Here is a 22,596-nt window from a genome sequence, read left to right as displayed (position 1 = left end):
AGCAAGTGAAAGTACTTTTTATTGGTAAACATGCAGTCCTACCCCAGTAAAGGCTGTACACGCCAGAGTGCACACACCCCGCCCACTTAAACACAAACTGCTCAGAGTCACAAGCACCAAGAAACACACACCACACAGTGAGAAGGCAAAGTGGCTGGGAGTCAGGGGCCTGCAGACTCAAACTTTGGGATTGAAATGGCTGGTAAACAGAAAGGTACCAAGTCGTTTCCAGAGACCTGGCTGCTGGTGATGACATCATCCCACAGCCCCTGGAAGCCCAGGGTTGCCCCACAGGCCTGGAAGGAGCTGCAGCTTCTAAGGCAGAGGGGCAACAGGCAGGAGGGTCTGTGGAACTTGGAGGCTGTGAGCACCATTCCTGCCAGTCAGCATGGTGACCACACGAGACCCAGAAACTTCACTCGGGTGGCTCTCAATGAGGTCCTGGACACAGGCCGTCCCCAAAGGCACACTGTTGAAAGTGGTTCGGCTACTCAGAAGCCATGCTCCCTATTTGGCATGGAGGGTGGGGGACCAGGGCCCTGCAGTGGAGCAGGCCCAGCCCTCAGAGACCACAGCCCACTGAGCAAGTCCGGGCCCAGGGCCCCTTCGGTTAAGGCCGTGGGGATAGAGTCCCACCCCAGCTGGCTGACTGTAACCAGTAACTGAACAGAGCGTCCCCCAAAGTCCCACTTCTTTTTGGCTTTACAAATACCCAGTGCTCCTGCCCTGAGGTGACCCATCTCTCTGCCCCCAGTTCCGAGGCTGGTCATTACATGAGGCAGCACCCCAATATAGCCAGCTGGGGGGTATATGGTGGCAGCAGACCCGGCCTTTCTTGGGGCTATTGGCCAGGCGGGCCCCTCGATTTTGTCCTACTTCCCAAATGGTGCAGGGAGCCAGCTTCCCAGCTGGAAAGGACACGAAACCCCCGGAGGTGGGGGGATTATTAGGGAGGATGGCACCTCTCGAAGGCCGGGGACAGGGCAAGGCCACGGACAGGGCAAGGCAGGGGCAGTGTGCAGGGCCAAGGTCGGGCCTAGGCAGTCTGCCCAGGGGCAGCTGGCAGGGACACAGCCAGTCACACCCACTCCTCCTGTCCCCTGAACTCGGAGGCTGTTCAGGCCCAACAGCTCTGGGACAGGCCCCTCCCCGGCCTGATGGGACTTTTGGGTCAGCATCCAGGGCCTGTGGCCGTCAGTCCGAACCAGGGTCAGGTGGCATCAAAACCCACCTCCCCTGGGTTGCTGGCCCCCACCCTCTACACTTTTGAAACCTGTCCTTTTCCGTTAAGGCCACAGCCCTCAGCTGTCAGCGGGGGAGGACAGGGACAGCAAGTCCCCTCCCCTATGCCGGCTCAGACAGTGCTGAGGGGGGGGTTGCAACCAGTGAGGCCTGGCTGGACTGTTCTGCCCCCCCCCAACCCCCAATACAGTGTCACCCACAGTGGGCAGAAGAGTCACTCTGCACAAGAAATGCTGACGGCCCTCCCCTGCAGGCAAGCAGGGAGTGTGAGGTTTGGCTTGAGCCCTGGGCAGCTGCCCGGACTCCGAGGCCAGTGGAAAGCAAAGGCCCAGAGGTAGGAGCAGGGCTGGGCCAGGCCCTGGCAAGGCATCACAGGCAGGGCTGGGGTCCAGGGAGAAGGCCTTCCAAGCCTGCCCTTCAAGGCCACCTGGCCCCTGGAGAGAGTGTGAGGTGCGGCTACTCTGGAGCAGAGTAGAGGCCAGAGACAGGCAGGGGAGGCCCCGACGGTGGCCGTCACACGGTCAGTAGTGCCTCAGGTTGAAGAAGCCCACACTGGTGGGGGATTCCTTCACCGTGACGGTGATGAGGTTGGCAGTGACGTCAGTGACAAAGACATGCTCAATGAGGCTACGGGTGGGCTTCCAGTCCTGGCTGGTCTGCACAGACACAGACAGGCTCTGCTTGGTGCCGGGCGGCGAGGCGGAGTCAGGGTCCGAGTCAGAGCTGCTGTTCTCCTCACCGGTGCTCAGCCCCAGCAGCGTGGCCGCCTTGCGGGTGTCACCCCGGGCCCCGGGCCCCTCCTGCCCTCCAGCAGCCACACTGCCCTCGACACAGTCCCGCTTGCCTGCAGGGCCAGGCAGAGTTGCGGCTCTGGATGCCAGCTTCTCACTCTTGCCGGTGTCTGCCATCACGCCAGCCCCGCTGCCCCCCGTGGCACCGGCTCCGGCCCCTTTCCCAGTGCCTGGCATGGTGGCAGGGACGCCCTTGTTGGTCGTGGCATGGCGGGCAACCATGCCCACCCCAGGTGTGCCGTTCTTGACACTCTGTAAGTCTAAGACCTGGAGGCTCAGCTCTTGGGTGGGTGCAGGCTGGGGGCTCAGGCAACTGGCAGGGACCTTGCTGCTGCCGTGGACATGTGGGGGCCCTGCTGCGTTCCCCCCTTTCTGCTCCACTGCCCCGCTGCTGGGGGCCTTTGGGGCTTTGCTTCCTGGGGAACTGAACCCCAGCTCACCCTTCTGCGTCCTCACCTTGAGGTCCAGCCCGAGACTGCACTTGCCGGTGGCCTGGGCTTTGAGCGCCAGCCTGCTGGCGGCTGCGGCCTGGCTCTGGCTCACGCGGTTCATGTAGTGCACGATCGAGCTCTGCCAGCTAATGCCGCCTCGGCTGGGGCTGCCGGCCATGCCCTTCATCAGGCCGGCCAGGTTCTCCGGGGTGGCCATGGTGCTGGGGCTGCTGCACGCCTCCTTGGTGTGTGCCTTCAGTGCTGCCAGGCCGGCCACAGGGGCGCTGAGCGGAGCGGGCAGCTTGCTGGCTGGCGCCCCCAGGTCCTTCCGGGCAGTCTTTAGCACCCTGGCCAGGCTCACGGGTCTCCGGGCCGCCTTCTGCTCTGGGGGCAGGGGCTTGCGGCCCCGCTTCTTCCGGATGGGGTCCTTCAGTTCGGGTCTGGCCACCAGGATCTGGGCCTTCTTCTGAGGCACTGGATGGGTCTCACGGCTCCTGGGACCCCTCTTGGCGTCTAAGTCGCTGTCATCTTCTTCATCCGAGGAAGACGAGGAGGATGTAGAGGACGAGGAGGAGCTGCTGGATTTGCACTTGGAGGTGGTGTCAGTTTCCTGCAAAGACAAAGGGAAGGCGTCACCCTTTCCACACGATACGGTCCCCAGAGTCTAGAACCCACATTTTCCCCAAGGGGTGTCGGGCCCCTGGAAGCCAGCCCCTCCTATGGCTTCCAGACCAGAGGCAGCCAACGGGGAGGGGCTTCTCATCCCTTTGGTCCAGAAGAGACACGTAAGGTCCCTAGTGAGTCTCCACAAAACGCCGTGAGAAGCAGAACAGAGAAAAACCGGCAGAGTCCACCAACAAAGTCAGAACGACACAGAGAAACACACACGGCATCCAGACACTGTTAGCTTTGGGGGGCACCCCACAAGCGTAGCTGCAGCCCCCCGCAGATAATTCCAGAAGGGAAATTTGGAGCAGTGCCATCTACCCGCCCCCTGAGGTGGAGAGTCGAATGGAAGTGTGCACAGAGCTCTGTGACCTGAAGCGGGTGGACACTGGTTCCAATCTCCCCATTTCCGAACCTGACCCCTGCGCACACGGGAACTCCAACCGCTGCCCCCATCTCCAGAGTGCCTCCTGAGGACTAAGGACCCCCTCCTACTTCACAGGTCCCTTTGCTGCTGGCTGCTGACCAGCCGACAGGACTGAATGCAGAGCTTTCCCCGCCTCCCGGGAGGTTTTATAAAGTGACCACACTCTTGGCCATTAAATGTGGTTCTAGGGTCCTAGGTCAGTGCCCCCAGAGCCCCTACTGCTCTGAACTGTTGGGTGGGGGGTGGTACCATGGGCTTCAGGTGGGGGCCCAGGGGGGCTGCCCAGTTAGCTACATCTACTGGGCAAACTTGAGCACCTACTGTGTACATGCTTCCTGTTCCCCCATTCCCCGTGAGCCACTGTGAGTGACACTGAAAACTGGTCCGCAGCCCAACAGGATCTGCTCTCCAGTAGAAAGGCGTGCAGGCTGGACAGCAAAGAACAGGACACTGGCTCAGGGTGGGGGGGCTCCTAAATTTCTAACTTGATTTTGCCCCGCTCCTGCCCCCGGCAGAGGCCTGAGGAGCAGCAAGGACCGAGCCAGAGGCCAGGGCCTCATTCCCCAAAGCCCTCCACCCTTCACCCCGCCCCGAGTGCCAGGAAGCAAGCCGCCAAATCTGGGCCATCCCCGCCCACCTTGAGCTTGGAGTGCCGGCCACAGGAGGACATCACCGTGTGCTTCCTCGGCCTGCCCCGGGGCCGCTTGCCTCTCTTCCGGTTCTGCACCTCCTTCTCGTGTTCCCTGCAGACAGTCACCAATCAGGGTCACTGACCCCCTCCTCCCACCGCATGGAACCCCAAAGCTTCCAACAGCCCCCAAGATGCTGGCCAGGCCCACGGTAGCTCCTCATGGGTTTCTCTGGGTGGAGGGCCAGACCCGCACCTCTGCAGGCCCGTGATGTTTGTGTACCCATGTACGTCATCTGCGTAGGGTAAAGAGAAGTCAGAGAAATCGCAGACAGAACGTCTGGTGGGGATTCTAGAATATTCTGAGGAGTCTGGGTGGTCACGTGTCACAATCCCCTCATTTCACACTTGGAGTCCAGGGCAGGGAGCGAGGACTATGCCTCCCCCAACCCCCAATGCCCGTACAGAAAGAATCCCTACAGTCTGAGGAGCACAGGGAACCAAGGGCTTTAGTCTGGCTCCGCACTCCGGCCTTCCCAGAGCCGGTGCCCTGGCACGCAGTCCAGTCCCGGTCTCCCTTTTCTAACACCCTCTGGTTCCAGACCACTCTAGCAAGGTGCTGGAGGGGCTCCACAGGGGCCACGGGGCCAGGAGAGGGTCTGCAGTCCATCCTAGAGGCAGCCTGCGCCTCAGGCCGCCCGCCCACTGGGGGGACCTACGTGGAGGAGGTTCCTAGTAAATAACACGGGCGCCTGTTGTCTCACCGGGGCCTGCAAGGTGATCCCTTAGAGAATGCAATTAGCACAACCAGACAGACATGACCCTCCAAAGCAGCCCGACCTCTCTCCCAAGAGGAGAGCCTTGCCCCATGGGTCTCCTCCTCCCTGCAGCTGAGCAGGTCACAGCCCCACACCGAACAAACCCACCGCCAGCTCCCAGTTTCCGTGGGATCTTTCTGGCTCACAGGAGAAAGCAGAGCCTCTGCCTCCCCAGTTTCCTCTCCCCCAGGATGTAATGCAGACCACCCTGTGGCTCAAACTCCTCCGCCTCTGAGACTTTCACCAGCCCAGTTCTCATCTGCGGCACTGTAACCAAAAGTGAAGTCGGCTTCACAGGCTCCCCAGACCCGAGTGACAACTTAGGCAGCAGTGGGTGAGGCTGCCAAGCTTCTCCAAAGGCTCGGGCAAGCCTGGGCTCACCTCCTGTTCGCGCCAAAGGACCGCCCTTATTTGGGCACTTGTGTCACAGCCGTCCGAGGAGACCCAAAATGTCCACTGGACAGAAAGCAGGGACACTGCCTGAGCCACCAGAGAGCCAGCTGGCCAGACTGACCGCACCGGGACAGTGTCTGAACAAGCAATGTAGCTGCCTCTGTCGACGCGGCGATGCCCAGCTGAGTGCCCGCACCCCGGGAGGGCTCCAGAACAGCACCTCCAGACTCTGGCGCCCGGGTGCAGCGCCCCATCCAGTGCCAGCCACTCACCACCCTTTCCTCACGTCTCAAGTATCTCTCCTAACCCGTTCCCCACTTAAAAACAGAAACGACATCTAGAATTACATAAGTGCCCTGGCTGATGTGACTCAGTGGACTGAGTGCCAGCCTGCGAACCCAGAGGTCGCTGGTTCGATCCTTGATCAGGGCACACGCCTGGGCTGCAGGCCAGATCCCCAGGTGGGGGAGGGCGGAGGCACCCAACTGTTTCTCCTGCACATCAACGCTTCTCTCCCTCATTTTCTGTAAACAAACAAACAAAACCAAACCTTGGCCATTTAGATTTACATGAGCAAATCTGACTCCACAGACTGGCCAGGGGCCACCGTGGTGCTTGCTCAGGACCGTCTGCTTTGCAGCCCAGGGGCCAGCCAACCACTGTTGTTGGTACCGAGTATCCACAACAGGTCCCACGCTGTGCTGTGTGTGCCAGCGCCCTCTCTGAGCCTTCTCTTGCTCAACGGCACCCCTGTGGCAAACCTGATGCCTTAGTTTCATAAGTCCCCGTTTGCAGAAACCATAGTTTTTCATGAAGGAAGCAGGGAGGTCCATCTCGGCAAGCACAGCTCTCAGCAAGACCAAAGGGCAGCCCTGTCCGAGACTCCTTACTTCTAGACACACCCAGGCCAGGCCAGGGGGTGGCTCCTTCGGGCCCTGGAAGCTGGCTCCACCTTCACAGAGGTCCCAGCAGAGGCCGCAGGGACAGCTGCTAAGGAACCTCAAACCACAGCCCAAGCCCAGGACCCTGGTGCACCAGCACCCCGCCCCCCCTCCCCCGCGGGCCCCCTCTCACTTCTTCTGGAAGGCCAAGAGCAGCCGTGGATCCAGGATATTCTCCTCCGGCTCCCAGCTGTTGTGTCTGGAAAAGCACAGAGCAAGTCCTAGTGAAACAGCAGCCACTCTAGATGGAAGCCAGTCCCTGCCGATGGCCAAGTGGCCGAAGGTCCCACTCACGCCCAGCATGAGCTCACGGAGACAGACCTCCAGCATCTTATCTTTAAATTCACAGGGAAATCGCTACCTCGACTCCTCAATTAACAAACGACCTCAGGAGGGCTCAGTCTCCCCCGGGAGGAAAACAAATCCCAACAAAATGGAAAGTGGCAGAGGGAAGCCCCCAAACCCTGGACCGGAGCCAGAGAGGGAAGGGAAGGCTGTCCAGGATGCTGGGAGGGGGAGGCTGAGGGGCACAGAGGAACGCAGGCCAGAGATTTAACAACGTGGCTGGCGCTCGCGGAGCGCGGGCCGAAGCACCGGGAGGGGAAAGTAAAGATTGTGGCCCAGAAGAAAGGGGAAACGGGTCTTCGAGAGCGACTGTAAACAGAGCCCCCTCCGGAATGCCAAGTCCCCTCCCTCCCATTAAAGGGGGGGAAAAAAAAAAGCCCTACATTCATCAATAGACAGCTCAGGTTACAGCGGGGAAAATATGGACAAGAGGAGGGGGTCCCGCCAGTGCGGGGAGGGGGCGCATGCAACAAATGGGCGCGGAAGGAACGCGCGGCACAGGGGGAAAGCGGTCCGGGGGCTCCGGGAGAGGTCCGGGCCGCGACCCGAAGGGGAGGCCGGCAGCCCCGCACCCTCCGGGTTTGTAAACAAAGGGCAACCCCGCGCAGCCTGGGCGCTCCCTCCTGCAGTGCCAATGGAGCCTCCAGGGACTACGCGAACTTCCCGCGCAGTGCACGGACGCCCTCCTTCCTGCTCCCTGGAGACGCTGCGACCCAGGGTCACCCCCTGCCCAGGGTCGAGGGGCGCGGGCGGGAAGGCGGGCGCCGCATTGTTGGGGACTCACTTGGAAGACCAGCCGCGCCACTTTACCAGGTACTCCAGCTTGCCCTGTAGGGAGAGAGGAGTCGAGTGAGCAGGGGCGAGCAGGAGGGCTCCGGGCGAGCTGGAGGGGGCGCCGAGCTGAACGCACCTTGCGGAGCCGCTTGCTCAGGATGCACTCGGCGGCGAAGACCTGCTCGCCCACGCTGCTCAGCTCCTCCATGCTGCCGCGCGCGCCCGCCAGCCCGATCGCGGCGCCCGCCGCTCCCCGCACAGCCGCCGCACACAAAGCACCGCCCCCGCCCGCGCAGGGCCCGCCCCGCGCACGCGCACCGCTGCAGTGCCTCTTCTCCGCGCCGCGCAGCCCCTCCGCTGGCTGTCCAATCTGGAGCTGGCCAATGAGTGCGCGGGGGCGGGGCATGGGGCGGGGCGTGCATTGTTTGCCGCGGGTTCAGCTCAGGCGGGCGCTTGGGGTCTACGCGGGGTCCTAAACTGGCCTGGGCTTGGGTGTGGTGGCCACCGGCCCTGGAGAATCTCAGGGTGCGGCGCGGGAGCTGCGTTAGTGGTCGGGGGGTGTTCGCGGGGGAGGGGCGCGCCGCGCGGCTTCGGACCTGAGAAGTTGTCCGCGGAGTCCTGCTCGGACCCCAGGGTGTGCCCAACCTCCTCCTAACTTCGTTTTCCAGGAAAAAAGCCATTGTTCTGGCCCGAAGCGGGAAGTAGGGACTGAGCGCGGCGGTCACTTCCTGCCCCCACCTCCGAGGGGCGCTGCTCCAGCCGCCCTCTGCCTTTCTGAACTAGGTCTCGGGCACTCCTATTTTGCGCGGGAGCAAAAGGGCCAGGGGGCGGGGAAGGAATGGGAGACAAAGTACTTGGCCGGGGAGCGAGGCGGGGTTGGTGAGGGGTGGCGGGGGGCTGGGAGGGAAGCAAAAACAGAGCAGCCCGGCTTTTTTTTTTAATCCCCAAAGACGATAGAAGACGATGCATCAACTGAAAACGCGAGCTGCTTGGTGTTTCTACTTTTAGCTATGAAGTGTGGAATCCAGCCCCGAGTTTCAGGGCACACGTAGGGAGAACGGGAACTGTGCCTTAATTTGTTTCACAATTTTGATGAAATGAATGCGGGGGGTGGGAGCGAGGTTTCAGGCGGTGGTTCTAACCTAAGGCTAATTAGGGGGCCGGCCAGGATTGGGAAATCTGTATCTTTTGGTCAATTGCACCCGGCAGGAAGAAGGTTGGGGCCCCTTTTGGGGTCCTCGGTGGCAGGCCACCCTTTTATTTTCTGCTGTTAAGATCCGTATTGCATTGAGCGATTCCCCCGTAAGGCATTTAGCTCTTGCATGTGAGGCAGTCAGGCGGATAATAAAGGAGATAAACAGTAGCTTTACCTTTTTTCGCATCAATACCATTTAACTCAATGAAAATTCACTTTCTGGTTTCATGTCTTCCTTGAACGCAGCTGCAAAGTATTTCTCTGTTGAGCAAATGAAAACGTCGCTTCTCGTTGCGGGAGACTATTGCCTCAATGTAATTTTGATCATTCAAACCGCATTTACAAAGGATTTTGCAGGAGAAAAGTATCTTGTCTTAACAGGAGGGCCTGCCATAGGAAATTCGGAAATGCAGGAGTCCATCTTTCCATTTCTGGTAGTTTCTCAGTTTATTTGGTTAAGTAAGTTACATTCATCTGATATCCTGGAAAGAATTTGGATGATAACAGAGTTTGCAACTCTGGTATTGTTTGCAAGGGAGGTGGGAAGAAGGAAGATTCGCTGGGGGTGGGCAGGGATGTTTGCTCGCCTGGGAGGGGCTGCCAGCCCAGGACCCTTGTTTGGAGAGAAGACCCGCATTCTTGTGGAGAGAGCCCCTCACCATCTGCACACCTTTTTGTGTCCACATCTTGTGTGAGGCCAGAAGTCCGTTTATTGTAATCGGACCAGTAGCTGGATCTGCTTCAACTCACATTTCCTTGCATAACCCATCTTAGGTGTGGCGTTTTTGCCCTGGAAGTTTCCAGTTTTCTCTTGGTGATGTATAGTATCCTGGAAACCTGCCTTTTTAAAAAAAAAAAAAAAAGAAAAGAAAGCTTTAGCCCTGGCTGGTACATCTCAGTGGACTGAGGGCCAGCCCGCAAACTGAAAGGTCCCCAGTTCCACTCCGGGTCAGGGCATGGGCCTGGGTTGCAGGTACTCGGCCAGTTGGGGGTGGACTATGGGCAGCTAATAGATGTTTCACACATTGCTGTTTTGTTTCTCCCTCTCTTCCTCCCCCGTCTCTAAAGATACATAAATAAAACCTCTTTAAAAAGACAAGAGAAGAAAGCTTTAAAAGGGAAATTATTTTCTTTCAAGAAGAAATAAATTTGTCTAGAGTTTGATCATAACCCACTGGGAAAATCATGATGTTTAGCACATACATCCTCTGTCCGACTGTGAACACTCAGTTTGGATAAAATAATGTTTAGATAACGTATTTGGAGGAACAAAGGGGACCAATTTGAGTAGAATTAAATTATCAGGTAAATAGGGCAGGGCTATGACCCCAAACTTGTGAAGATTCATTAAAAGCAAAACTGGAAGTAGGCAGGCGTGCGGAGTAATTCCAGCTAAACAGTTGTGTCAAAACACGGGTTTGGGCAAAGCAGACTCTGTCTTCCGTTTGATTGTCACATGGAGGAATTATTAAGACAAGTGAGGACAATGACTTTCTTATTCAGTCAGCAACATTACCGCATTGCTGTCACCTAGGCATGGCTAGAGAGAGAAGATGACAAGTCTAGGACTTCCAGAAGTGACGGGAATGTCCCCACCTCTGCACTCTTCAACCTGAGACAGATCTGACTGGAGTGCTGGGAGGACTAGAAGGGGCCGCGGTAAGCAGCCTGGGACCGAATTGGCTGAGAAGCTGGATGCCTTTTGAGCGTGTGGAATAAAGAGGGGGCTGACTGAGCTGCTGGCTCTCTCTCCCTCTCTCCTTCCTGGAGGATGCCTGGATGACCGTGCTGCAGCTGCCTGCCTGCCTGCCTGCCTTTCCCAATGGGCAGTATTTTGGATGGGGAGGAACTCCGGGTGCAGCCTGGGATGGAGTTAGCCTGACGGAGGGTGGCAGGGTCATTCTCCTTTGGGTGTTCCAGAGTGGACAGGCTCTGAGGCAGAAGCCTGCCGTTGTCCCCAAATTGTGTAGCTTTTGTATCTGATGTTTTAGCTTGTAAACTAACCCTATAGAAATAAGATAATTAAATACTAACGGGGAAAATAATGGAAGAACTCAGGTGTTAAAAAGTTTCGTCTTAATTAATAGGTTTAAGTGATTAAAGCTGTGACTAAAGAGTTAGAGTTTAGCCTTAATTGATAGGCTTAAGTGACTAGTGCACATGGGAAACTGTTATTCCAAAATTGCGAAGCTTTTGAATAAAGACTCCTTTCCATTTTCACGGAACCTTTGCCCCCTAGAGTTTTGCCCAGAGGGTGACGGCGGGCAGCAGGACCCCGATGGCTGTTCAGTAACAAATCTATTACCCGCCAGCCATTCGTGGCCAGTGAGTCCTTGAACTGTGCCCGGTGCTACTGAGAAATTGAATTTTTAATTTTATTGAATTGTAAACTTAAAGAGCCACGTGAGCTAATAGTGGTTACATGCTGGACAGCCCAGACTTACAGGGACGCAAGGGATACACTCTAAACATATTTTAAGCAAAAGTAATTCAGTTCCTTACGTTAATCCCGGAACATGAGTAGAGTACCTACACTTCCAATTGTGCTTTGCTATGTGGGGAAATACTTAAACATGCACAGATTTTTTAAATGCCCCCCCCAAAAAGGAAAAGTACAGGCACAGAGGAGTACATTCAGGCTCCGTACTCCACTTAACGCCAGTTTCTATGGGAATATTAGCTCACTAGCCTCTGAAATACTGCCAAGGAGAGATCAGCGTTTTTATGCTGCTTTCGTGGACTGAAGATCGAAGATACTACCAAGGCAGAAAATGACGTCACAGTGTCCCTCCCAAGCCACAGGAATTGAGATCAAGCCAGTCCCTCCATCTGTCGGCTTTGGCAGTGAAGCTGAACGCCAGTCACGCCTCACAGCAGTTTCAGGACAGCCCTTAGCATCTCTGCCTCCTCACTGCGGTCCGGGCTGGCCGAGGGGTCGCAGACCCTACGTCCACCCGATGCACCTCCAAAGGTCTGCCTGCGTTCGATTCAGGGTATGGAAGAGGTTGCACAGTCTCCAGGGTTTAACGGGAGGCTCTGCCCCTGCCCAGGTCCCCTTGCATTTGCAAGCCGGAGGTGTGGGTTGCAGGCTCTCGATGTTACGTGTGCCCATTCCGAAGGTGTGATGGATAAATATCAGACAGGTGTGACTCGGTGTGTCTGTATCGGAACCCAAGGGAAAGTAGCCCCGGTCGGGTGCTGACAGTCGTTCTCCAGCTCTCCATGTGCCCGGGACCCCCCTGGCGTGCACACACACACTGACCCCTGCACCCGTCCCGGAGGTCCTGACCCTGGAGACCCGAGAGGCTGTGTGCGGTGGGCACTGTTCGGAACCTCTTACAAAGGACGGCCTGTCTCAGCCCTCGCTTACAGACCAGGAGAGGAATCCTAAACTGCCTCAGGTCCCGGAAGCAGCTTTCGGGTGTTTGGGGAGACTCCGGCTCCTGGCATTTCCCACCTGTGCCTGGTGGGGCGAGGGGTCTGTACTCGGTAGGCCTCCCAGGGTGGACGGAGTCGGCAGAGGCCTTCCCGACTCCCGTGCCCTGCCTCCGGGAGTTTAGGGTACTGCAGGACCCTAAAGACCTACTAGGACTTTGGATCCTGGGGGCAGGAGGGGTTAAGGAGCGCCGTTAATAGGGGGTGGGAAACCGACAACCAAGCAAGCCTTTTAGGGTGTTGCCCTGGAGGCCAGATCACAGCCCACTGTGGGCGAGCTCCATTGCCCAGGGCTGTTATTTTAGAAGGTGTCGGTCATTAACTTTGCAAACATTTTTTATCTCTGATGGTGAGTTTTTTTTTTTTTTTTTGTTCAGGCGTGGGGCCGAGGGCTGTTTTTTGGGTGGCCGTTGTATTCTGGTGACCCCGGCCGGTCGGGTTTGACAATAGAAACGGTGCCATGTGAACATCGTCGCTTTTGCCTGTGTGCCGCCCCCTGCTGTGACCTCAGGGACAGCATGCCCAGGTGCCCGAGAAAGGGTATGTGGGTCCCATCTTTCTGTGACCTGTTGCCAACTGTCCCCTGAGGGGCGGCTGTGGTCCACACTCCCACTCTGGTTGGGCAGGGTGGCCTCTGTCCCCACATTCTCAGCCCCCCAGGAATGAGAAGTTCACCCCGGGCACTTCTGACCTCGCCGGGGGCTGAGCCGGCTCAGCGGGCGTCTGACACCTGAGTCACGCCCGCTCCACATCACGCAGCTGCGTCCCCTCAAGTCCTGCGCCGGCTGTGGGCTTGTGAGAGCGTCCAGTGATTTTGTGAGCATAGTTTTTGTCAGTGTGAAATGCATTATTTTCACAAACTTAAAAGTAACTTACCCTTAACAAAGTTCTGAACTCTGGGGGGAAACCCTTACTTAAACACCAGTCCTTGGTGTGGGGGTTCGAAGTGCCGAACCAGGGCACATTTGTGGGTTTGCTGCCTGTCCGTCCGTGGGTGGGGGGCCTTCTCAGGCGGCTCCTGGGGACCCTCGGGGGGCACCGAGAATAAACCTCTGGGGGCTTCAGGAGTGAGGTTTGGCTTGGAGAGCTACGTGGAGAATCCCTCCCTTTGCAAGGCTCCTTCTTAGATAAAAGAACCCAAACAAAGAAACGTCATTCAGAGCGCACAAAACAAGAGGGTTTTGTTTCCTATTTAATCCTGCTGCTTTTGGTTGAGAGAGCATGAAGGTAAGTCCAAAGGATACATTTTTAAAAGCTCCTTTTCCTGCTTCTGGTGGGCAGAGATTTCGGTGATAATCAGAGGAATTGCATTTGGAGTCAGGGAACCCGGTGCCAGGAGGCACCGAGAAGACCCCGCTTTTGGGGGGAACACAGGGTGGCCAGAGGGCCGGCTGCCTCCGCACCTGGGCTCCCGCACCTCGCCGGGCAGCGACCCAGCCCCGCCGCCTCTGAGCTCCGCTCTGTGCCACCAGCAGCCTTTGTGGCTGTCAGCTCCTCAAGGACAGAGGGGAATGCCCCGGGGTGGGGGTGGGGGTAAATGCAGAGGTTCCACAATACGCACGGAGACACCCCCCCCGCCCCCGCCCCTCCTGTCCCAGCAGCCTAGTTCCCCACGGTGGGACCAACCACCCACAGCTGGTGGGTTGGTCCAGTGTTCAGCTCTCCCTGCGGTGAATAAATAGTGTTTGTGTGAAAAGCCAGCTTTTCTGCGCCCTGGGTGTTGAGAGAGTGGGGGCCGCAGAAGAGGCACTGGAGACATTTGCAGGGACCGGATCTGGCTGCAATGCCGTGAGTTTAACTCAGCACAGGCACGTGTCCCGGACGGGTTCCTCAGCCACATGGAGCTGACGGCAGGGGCCCCGTCCGGAGGGCGCTTTGGTGTAAGATCTTCCTCTTTGGGGCTGAAGCTCTACATTTTACGCGTTCTGGCTACAGAAGTGGGAGGGGCTGCGATCGGCATCAGCATTTCTGATTTCTCCGGGTGACTTAGAACAACAGAAAATTATGTTCTTTCTCTTTTTTTAAAAAAAGATTGTATTTATTTACTTTTTATAGAGAGCGGAAGGGAGGGAGAAAGAGAGGGAGAGAAACATTCCTGTATGAGAGATACATCGATTGATTGGTTGCCTCTCACACGCCCCCCCCCCCCCACTGGGGACTTAGCCTGCAACCCAGGCATGTGCCCTGACTGGGAATCTAACTGGTGACCTTTTGGTTCACAGGCCAGTGCTCAATCCACTGAGCCACACCAGCCAGGGCCAGAAATTTATTTTCTTATGGCCCCGGACGGTAGGAGCCTGAAATCCAGCTGTTGGCAGGGCCATGCTCCCTGCAAAGGCTCTGGGGAAGAATTCTTCCCTTTTTTTGCCTGTTGTGGCTTTGGCAGGTGGTTGCCTGCCACCCTGCCCCCCCCCCCGCCCCTGACCCCGGCCCAGGGGCCATCCCATTCTCTGCCTCCACCCTCAGGTGGTCTTCCCCCTGTGCCTCTGCTGTGTCCCTGTGTCTTGGCTGTTCCGCTCCCTTCCCTGCAGAGACCCCGGTCATTGGACGCAGGATCCTCCCTGATGCAGGATGATCGCGTCTTGAGATCCTTAACCACACCTGCCATTTCCCACGTGTGCCTGGTGGGGGCGGGAGCCAGTTCCGGAGCTGCACACAGGTACAGCAGTGCAGCTGCGCGGGTGGGAACTTAGACGTGTGTCTCTGGGGCCCCCGTGAGCCTGCTGCAGATCTAAATGGCATTTTCGCTGCACGCCCGGAAGGGATTTCTGTGTGGTCAGCTGCACACAGGTTGTCCAGGGTGACCCGCAAGACACAGGCCATGGCGGTCCTTTTGGGGGCCGGCGAAGAGGGTTTGAATGATCAATTTATGGCTTTGTGAACTGTTTGAAATCTTTCTCCTCATGTGTGTGTCCGTCCATGTAAAGTGATGTCTCCTGAGTTACCCAGCTTTTAAGCGTATGCATTACTTTGATCTTTGTTTAATCTCTTTTTTTTAAAAAAGATTTTTTATTTATTTATTTATCTTTAGAAGGGAAGGGAAGGAGAGGAGGAATTGTTGGGGTTAATCTCTTTTTAAAACTCAAATATTATACAAATTTTCTATAATAAAAACATTCAGGCCCTGGTGTCTCTTTAATACATTCTGATTTCTTTGTTGTTGAGAGAAATGAAATAAGATTGGAATAAAGTCCCTATTCTCCAAGGTTGTGGGTTCAATCCTCAGTCAGGGCACATATAAGAATCGACCAACAAATGTGTGAGTGAAGCAACAAAATAAATGTTTCTCTTTCTAAAATCAAGAAATAAAAATTAAAACTAAATAAGTAAATAAAGAAGACCGTTTATGAACTGGGAGATTTGCTGTTTTTAAGATGTCAGCCCCCCCAAATAGAATTAAGGATTTAGTGTAGTCCCAATAAAAATCTCAACATCCTTTAAACAAAAAGAAGGAAATGGACAGGCCAATTGTTACATCTGTGGGGAAAGACTAAGGACTTGGCATCTTCAAAACCATCTTGATAGAGAAGCGAGCTGACGGCCCCTGGTGGGGGTCCCGGGAGCACCGTGGGCAGCTCCCGGGGGTCGGGCCTCGTGAGCTCCGAGAGGCCAGGCAGCCGCCCAGCTGGCGCACTGTGGGGGGGCCCCCCTGGGGGGCCCCCCACACCGACCCCACCCCCGTACTGAGGGCTGCGGGCCACTGCCAGGCTCCTGGGCCAGGAGGGACCCGGTGCGGTGGGGGGAGGGGCGGGAGAGGCCCGAGGCCAGTGGGACGAGCGTGGGCTCCGGGCCCTGATCCACCGCCTACAAGTCCATTTCTTCACCAGCTCGTTTTCTGTGGCAGATTCACAGGAAGCAGCTCATGGAACCCTTAAAACCCAAACTTCGGAAGGCAAATGACAGGAGGAACCGTGTCAGCTGTTAAATGAACGAAGCCGTGTTGTCTCCATATTATACAAATACCTGGATGTGTCCACACTTCTGTGCATGGAATCAAGTACCAAAGTGTTGTCCCTGGACTTGAGATTAAAATGACTTTCTGTCCTTCCTGCAGTGGTCGGTACTTTGCAAACCCTCCGCCAGGAGCGCACCCTACTCCGTGGTCGGCATGTCTGCACCTGGACCCAAATCTGGGCAGGTGGGTGAGGAGGGCCTTCTGGCCAGTAAAGGGAAGAGGTGCTGGTTTCATTTTTTTTTTGGAAAAATAATTAAACAATCATGAAACAGGAAAAAGCTGTCACGTCTTTTTTTTTTTTTTAATTATTTATCTTTAGAGAGGGGAAGGGAGGGAAGACAAAGAGAGAAACATAGATCAGTTGTCTCTCACACACGCCCTGACCTGGAACGGGACCTGTAACCTGGGCTTGTGCCGGGACCAGGAATTGAACTGGCAACCTTCCATTTTGTGGGAGGACACGCAACCAGCTGAGCCACACTGGTCGGGGTGGCTGTCCCATCTGAATAAAAGTTAGATGGCCTGTTGCGCTTTTCTGTCCCCGAGTTGAGTGCCAGAAGGGCAGCCTTAAGGGGCAGGAAGTGGTAACTGGTGGGTGGGGAACCGAGAGGAGGGGAGACTGGACGCACCTCTCTGAGCAGCCGGCAGGCGCACAGGGGCCATGGGGCCAGGCGCGCTGTCTCACTGTCTGCATCGTCGCTGGTTTCCAGGACGGCCTCTCCCGTGTGTTTGGCTTCCTCGCTCCACTTTTGGGGTGCTGTCCCTCGACCTCTCCACGCGGGTGTGCCTGTGTGGGGGTGGTGTTGGGCCAGGGGCAGCTACAGGCCTCGGCTGGACGTCCGCCTGAGGCCCCTCGGGAGAGAGTTGCCTCCTCTGAGGTCGCTAAGGTGAAGGGTTGTCCGACGAGCCCCACACTCCGCCCTGGGATAAATGCACCTCCTCTGAGACCCGAGACCAGCACAGGGAGAGAGGCAAGGTGACTCAGAGGAGAGAACAGGAGACGGGGGGGAATGCGGGGAGAGAGAGCGGCCTGGGACCCAGCCCAAGTGTCGGGACCCACAGGGCCTTCCTCACTGGGACGCCTCCTTGACGAGCTGGTCTGAGCTGGGTGTCTGCTCCCTCCGTCCACCTGAGACTGGGCTTCCTCTCACCCTCCTGCCAAACATCTGGACGACTCACGGAGGTTCCAGGCCACAAAGGTGCCAAATTCCAAAAGTGGAAGGCAGACGGACCCATTCTCTGATCACGATGTAATGGAACAGAAGACCAATGAGCAAGGGTGAGCGGGGAGGGTGGGTGGGGGAAGAATCTGAGCAGACACGTCTTGGAAGCAGATGTGGGGATGTCATCGCACCCCTCGGAGACACTCACCCTCGTTGCTCATCGTGTCACCGAGTGGCAGCGGGGGTCCTGCCGCCCAGCCCTGCTGCCTGCCGCCAGCCTCCAGGCAAAGCTCCAGAGGCAGACACTGGGTGATAGAGGAAAGGCGTCTGGATTCCAGAGCCCACACTGAGCTTGTGGAGGCGCAGCTTTCATCACTTACACCTGTCAGTTAAGGCTAAACTCTAACACCTGGGTTCTCCTAGCATTTCCCCCTGTTTCCAGTTATCTTATTTCTATAGGGTTAGTTTACAAGCTAAAACAACATCAGATACAAAAGCTACACAATTTGGGGAGAACAGCAGGCTTCTGCCCCAGAGCCTGTCCACTCTAGAACGCCCAAAGGAGAATGACCCTGCCACCCTCTGCCAGGCCTACTCCATCCCAGGCTGCACCCGGAGTTCCTTCCCATCCAAAAAACTGCCCATTGGGAAAGGCAGGAAGCTGCAGTGCGGCCATCCAGGCCTCCGCCAGGAAGAAGAGCCAATAACCACCCCCTGACCCCAGAGCCCAAGGACGCTTCTTTTATTTCAAATCTTCTCACCCATAATTCCATGCACTCTGGAGACATCCAGCTTCTCAACCAATCCCGTTCTAGACGGCTTACTGTTGCCTGGCAAACTCCTCCCATGGCCCCTCCTACTCCCCCCAGTGGTCCAATCAGGTCTCTGTATCAATTAGGGCTGGGGTCCCCAACCTCCAGGACACGGACTGCCTGTTAGGAACTGGGCGGCACAGCAGGAGGTGAGCTTCAATGTGATGCGCTTGAACCATCCTGAAACCATCCCCCTGCCCTGGTCTGTGGAATAATTGTCTTCCATGAAACCATTCCCTGGTGCTGCTGGGACCGGGATTAGGGACCGCTGACTTCAGAGCACACCTCTGCAGGAGTAGGTAGGCGGGACTGGGAGACCGCCCATGCTGGTGCTGGGGAGGACACGAGGGATCAGGAACCGCACACGCTGCCACTCTGGGAATTAGTTTCTTAGTTTCTTAAAAGCAACACGCATCCGGCTGGTGTGGCTCAGTGGACTGAGTGCCAGCCTGTGAACTGGAAGGGTTCGATTCCCAGCCAGGGCACACGCCTGGGTTGCAGGCCAGGTCCCCAGTAGAGGGCGCTGGGGAGGCAACAACGCATTGATGTTTCTCCCCCTCTCTTTCTCTCTCCCCCTCACTCTAAAAATAAAGAAAAATGAAATCTTAAAAAAAAAAAGCTACATGCACAGTCACCATACAGCCGACACCCCTAGGTCTCCCTCCGTGGGAATCGAAACACACGCTCATGCAGGCCTGGCACACAAAGGCTCACAGCAGCTCCGTTCGCAGCAGCTGGAGCGGAGGCGCCCGGCGCCTGCCAGCCGGGCCACGGATGGCGAGGTGCCGAGTGGCCACGCAGGGACAGCGGCACGGCAGCAGAAAGGTACAGGCTACTGATGAAACGGTCACGCAGACACGTCTGCAAGCGCCGTGGTCAGGGGAGCAGCCAGACACAAAGGACCGCGTGCTGTGGGCCGCCCTTCCTATGAGCTTCTGGAAAGGGACCGGCGGGGTGAGCAGATCTGTGGCCGCAGAGGTCGGGGCGTGGCGGTGGTGGGCTGGCCAAGGTGCACCCGGGACGTCCACCGACTGTAGCAGGAATTTCCTTCACTGCCCCAGGGGCTTTCTTTGCTTCTCTCTGGGGACAGCCAGATCATAGAGCGCTGTCCTGCCATAAAAACACAGAATATTTTTTCTTGCCACAGCAGACAAAGATGTCAAGTTAAAAAGAAGCAGATTCCGGAACTCCATGCACAAAGCGGCCCTGTGTTCGTTCGCTCCAGCTCTGCCTGGAAATAGGTGCGCCTGACCTTGGCTCCGGGAACGCGTGTCGGCTACGTAAGGGCATGAGTATGAAAGGAATCTGTGAGGAGCCGGGGGACCCCCCGCTCTGGGGCGCCCCCCACCCCCTCCTGTGTTCTCACACCTCATCACGGCAGCGGCTGGGCGGCTGTGTGCATTTTCCAGAACGGATGGGGCCCACGTGGAGAACGGGTGTGTCTGGCTGTAGGTAAGCCCTACCTCCCGAAAGCAGAAACCACGGTGGCACTGGAGAAATGGGACCACGCCGTGAGGGCTGCCCCCACCCCTGTGCTGTTGTCACGCGAGAGGGCAGCCCTGGGGGGGGGCAGGGGGAGGCCTGGCTCCCCATCCTCAGTGGGAACGCGGCCTGGCTGCTGCTTGGGCTTCACCCAGACCGGTGGCCGCCAGAACCGGGAGAGGGGAGATTTGGGCTGTGTCGCCCTGTCCACACAGCGGCGCTTTGTGACGGCCACACCGAGGGAGCTGAGACGCCCAGCAGGAGGGGCTTTCTGGGCTGAAACCAGAGCATCTTGAGCAAGCGGGGACGTGGGTCCCCCTGCACTTGAAAGAGCTACAGTACTTTTTGAACCTGAGCCAAGACGCTTTGGGGCAGCTCCGGCTCCGGTGGTGGTTTAAGGTTCTCATGGACCAAAGCTGGTCAGTTTTCTGCGCCACAGTTCCCCTCTGAGTCTGCGTCTGTCCCTCTGGTGTCCCGCTTGGTGGAGCACTTGGGGCCATCTGCCGAGGCTGGCCGTGGGCATCCGGGGTCGGGGCGGGCAGGGGTGCCCTTGGCCTTCCCGCAGCACACCTCCGCTTCCCGCCTTTGAGAAGAGGACACACTCTGGGCGTGGCCCCCGAGGGCCACAGCGATGCTCTGGCTTCCAGCTGGACCAGGCGGCCAGGAGGACAACCTGCTGAGTGGCCCTCACCTTCCTTGGTGTCTGTCCCTGAGCCAGAGACACTGGTGGCTTTGACTCAGAAAGCAGCAGCCAGCACTGGGGTGGCAGGACCCCAGAGGCCACCCTGGAGGAGGGGCTGCGCTGTCTCCAGGGAGCACAGCTGCTTGTCCCCTCCCTCGGCTTTGCTATTTCCTCCTGGGTCAGACCAGCAGATGCACCGATGAGCCGACCAGAGAGACCCCAGGAAGAACACTGCTCTGCCACCCACCACCTGTCCGTTATCCATCCCGGCTCCTGGGGCAGCTGCTTTTACCTGGACCACGGCTGTGGACATCTCCGGCCTGGCCCTGTGAGGACCGACTTTGCAGCTGTCAGGCAACCAGATGCAAACACAGGTTTTGTCCTCACATGGCTGGGTCTTGCCTGGATGGTCCGAGCTCTCCCGGTCTCCCCCACCGTGGTCAGCCGCAGGAAACCCGGTCCCTCTGCGGGGAGCCGCCGAGGAGCCCCCGGAGCCCTCTCCCTCTGGCTGTGGTCACACAGCTGTGCGGCTGGGGCCTCGGTGACTCCCTCCTCGGTGAGGCCAGCCCTGGACGAGGCCTCTGGAAGCACAGCGGCCCTATAGTTTCCTTTCCACCCTACAGTTTCTCAGGCGCAAGTGTTGAGAGGTGTCGCTGGCCCCTGACACTGGTGGCCAGGTGCCAGGAGGGAGAGGTGACCCTGGGAAGGGGTGTGGATTCCTCCCAAGGTCGGGTCCGAGCAAGGGGACCTATTTGTATGTCCAGGGTGGGGGCGGGGGCAGTGTACTCTTTCAGGAGTCTTGTCTTATGTTTTCCATATATACAAAATTTATATATGCTAAATTGAAATTGTATTTATATTTTGTCTTTTAATATATTAAATATATTTTAAAATTTATTTTTATATATTGTGTTTTTCATTTATATAAAATAGTATAGTTGATGGCAAAAATGTATTTAGAGCTTGCCTTTTAAATATTTTATATGTTGTGTTTTTTTGTACATACAAAGCAGCACAGAGGAAAGATGCTATACAGTTGAGACAGAATGTGTTAAACAGGGCAGATTTCAAGGTGGTCGCCGAGTCTGTGTTCATGTATGTGTATATCTGCGGAGTTACCACTCAGATCCCTCCGGCCCCCTGAGAGGTCCTCTCTATTCGGGCTTCTTCCACCATAGATTACTTTGCCTTTTTTCAGAACCTCACAAAATGGAATCGGGCAGTGCGTTCTCTGTCCTGGGTGACTTGTTTCACTCAGCACCCCTTTTCACGGCTGCGTAGTATTCCACTGGCCGTCTGTATTTCGGCCTCTGATCGTCTGTTGACAGAGTCTGGGTAGTTCTGTTACAGAACAGCAGCTGGGGTTTGCCCAGCCACCACCCTTGAGGCAAAACTTCAGAGGGAAAGCCGTGGTGATAAAGGAAAGCAGTCTTTATTCAAAAGCTGCACAATTTTGGAATAACAGCTTCCGTTAGTCACTTAAGCCTATCAATTAAGGCTAAACTCTTTAACTCTTTTAGTCTCAGCTTTAATCACTTAAGTCTATCAATTAAGGCTGAACTCTAACACCAGAGTTCTCCTAGCATTCCCCTGTTAATTTTTAATTATCTTATTTCTATACCAGGGGTATCAAACTCATTTTCACTGGGGGCCACATCAGCCTCCAGGTGGCCTTCAAAGGACCGAATGTAGTTTTAGGACTGTATAAATGTAACTACTTCTTAACCAGGGGCAAGGAGCTCAGCGCTGCCTCTGGGTAGAAACAAGGGGGAGGGCTGGATTTGGCCCTCAGGCCTTGTGTTGGCCACCTCTGTTCTATAGGGTTTATTTCCAAACTAAGACAACATGAGATACAAAAGCTACACAATTCTGGAAGAACGGCAGGCTTCTGCCTCAGAGCCTCTTCCCTCTAGAACACCCAAAGAAGAACACCCACCCTCTGCCAGGCCAGCCTGACCCTAGACTGAACCCGGAGTTCCTTCCCATCCAAAATACAGCCGCTGGGAAAGACAGGCGGCTGCAGCCTGGTCGCCCAGGCGTCCTGGAGGAAGAAGAGACCTAGAGCCAGACAGAACCCACCAAGGAGCCGGAGAGCTCGAGAGCCTGAGGTCAGCGAGCCAGCCTCCTTTTTATTGGTGGAGCTCAGGGGGGCATTCAGCTCAGCCAATCCTGTCCTAGGCTGCTTACCGCAGCCTGGGCAAACTCCTCCCATGATCCCTCCTACTTATCCTCAGTGAGCCAATCAGAGCTCTGTATCAGTTCCAAGCCTTGGACCATGCAGATACTGAGACTGGCTGCTCCTCGTGGGGAGGATCTGTGAGCTCGGGGAAGGAGACCGTCATCGAGAAGTGAGCAGTGTGGGTCAGAGGGTAGATGAAGCCGGCTTGCTCTTCCGGAAACTTCCATCAGAGCCCAC

General features: G+C 56.7%; 1 protein-coding gene across 1 annotated transcript; it reads right to left on the bottom strand.

Annotated features, from left to right (window-relative positions):
* On the bottom strand, positions 1–7,704 carry CBX2 (chromobox 2). The gene is made up of 5 exons (XM_037158040.2): positions 7,593–7,704; positions 7,467–7,510; positions 6,471–6,536; positions 4,195–4,300; positions 1–3,074 (listed from the first exon to the last, which is right to left on the bottom strand). Exons 1-5 carry the CDS (start codon positions 7,662–7,664, stop codon positions 1,764–1,766), a joined length of 1,599 nt encoding a protein of 532 aa, XP_037013935.2. The 5' UTR covers positions 7,665–7,704; the 3' UTR covers positions 1–1,763.
* Positions 7,705–22,596: the final 14,892 nt, after the last annotated feature.

This window comes from Artibeus jamaicensis, unplaced genomic scaffold (genome assembly GCF_021234435.1).
Source record: "Artibeus jamaicensis isolate MK-2021 breed Jamaican fruit bat unplaced genomic scaffold, CSHL_Jam_final contig_2259, whole genome shotgun sequence".
NCBI classification, from domain to species: domain Eukaryota; kingdom Metazoa; phylum Chordata; class Mammalia; order Chiroptera; family Phyllostomidae; genus Artibeus; species Artibeus jamaicensis.
The sequence above is the reverse complement of the archived record's forward strand: the minus strand, read 5'-3'. Positions and strand labels throughout refer to the sequence as shown.

Excerpts from the sequence above, each read along its gene's own strand:
- CBX2 (XM_037158040.2), bottom strand. The coding sequence starts at position 7,664 with ATGGAGGAGCTGAGCAGCGTGGGCGAGCAGGTCTTCGCCGCCGAGTGC. Across the intron at positions 7,511-7,592 it reads TGAGCAAGCGGCTCCGCAAG|GGCAAGCTGGAGTACCTGGT; the intron begins GTGCGTTCAGCT and ends CTCTCCCTACAG. Across the intron at positions 3,075-4,194 it reads GCCGGCACTCCAAGCTCAAG|GAAACTGACACCACCTCCAA; the intron begins GTGGGCGGGGAT and ends TTGTCTTTGCAG.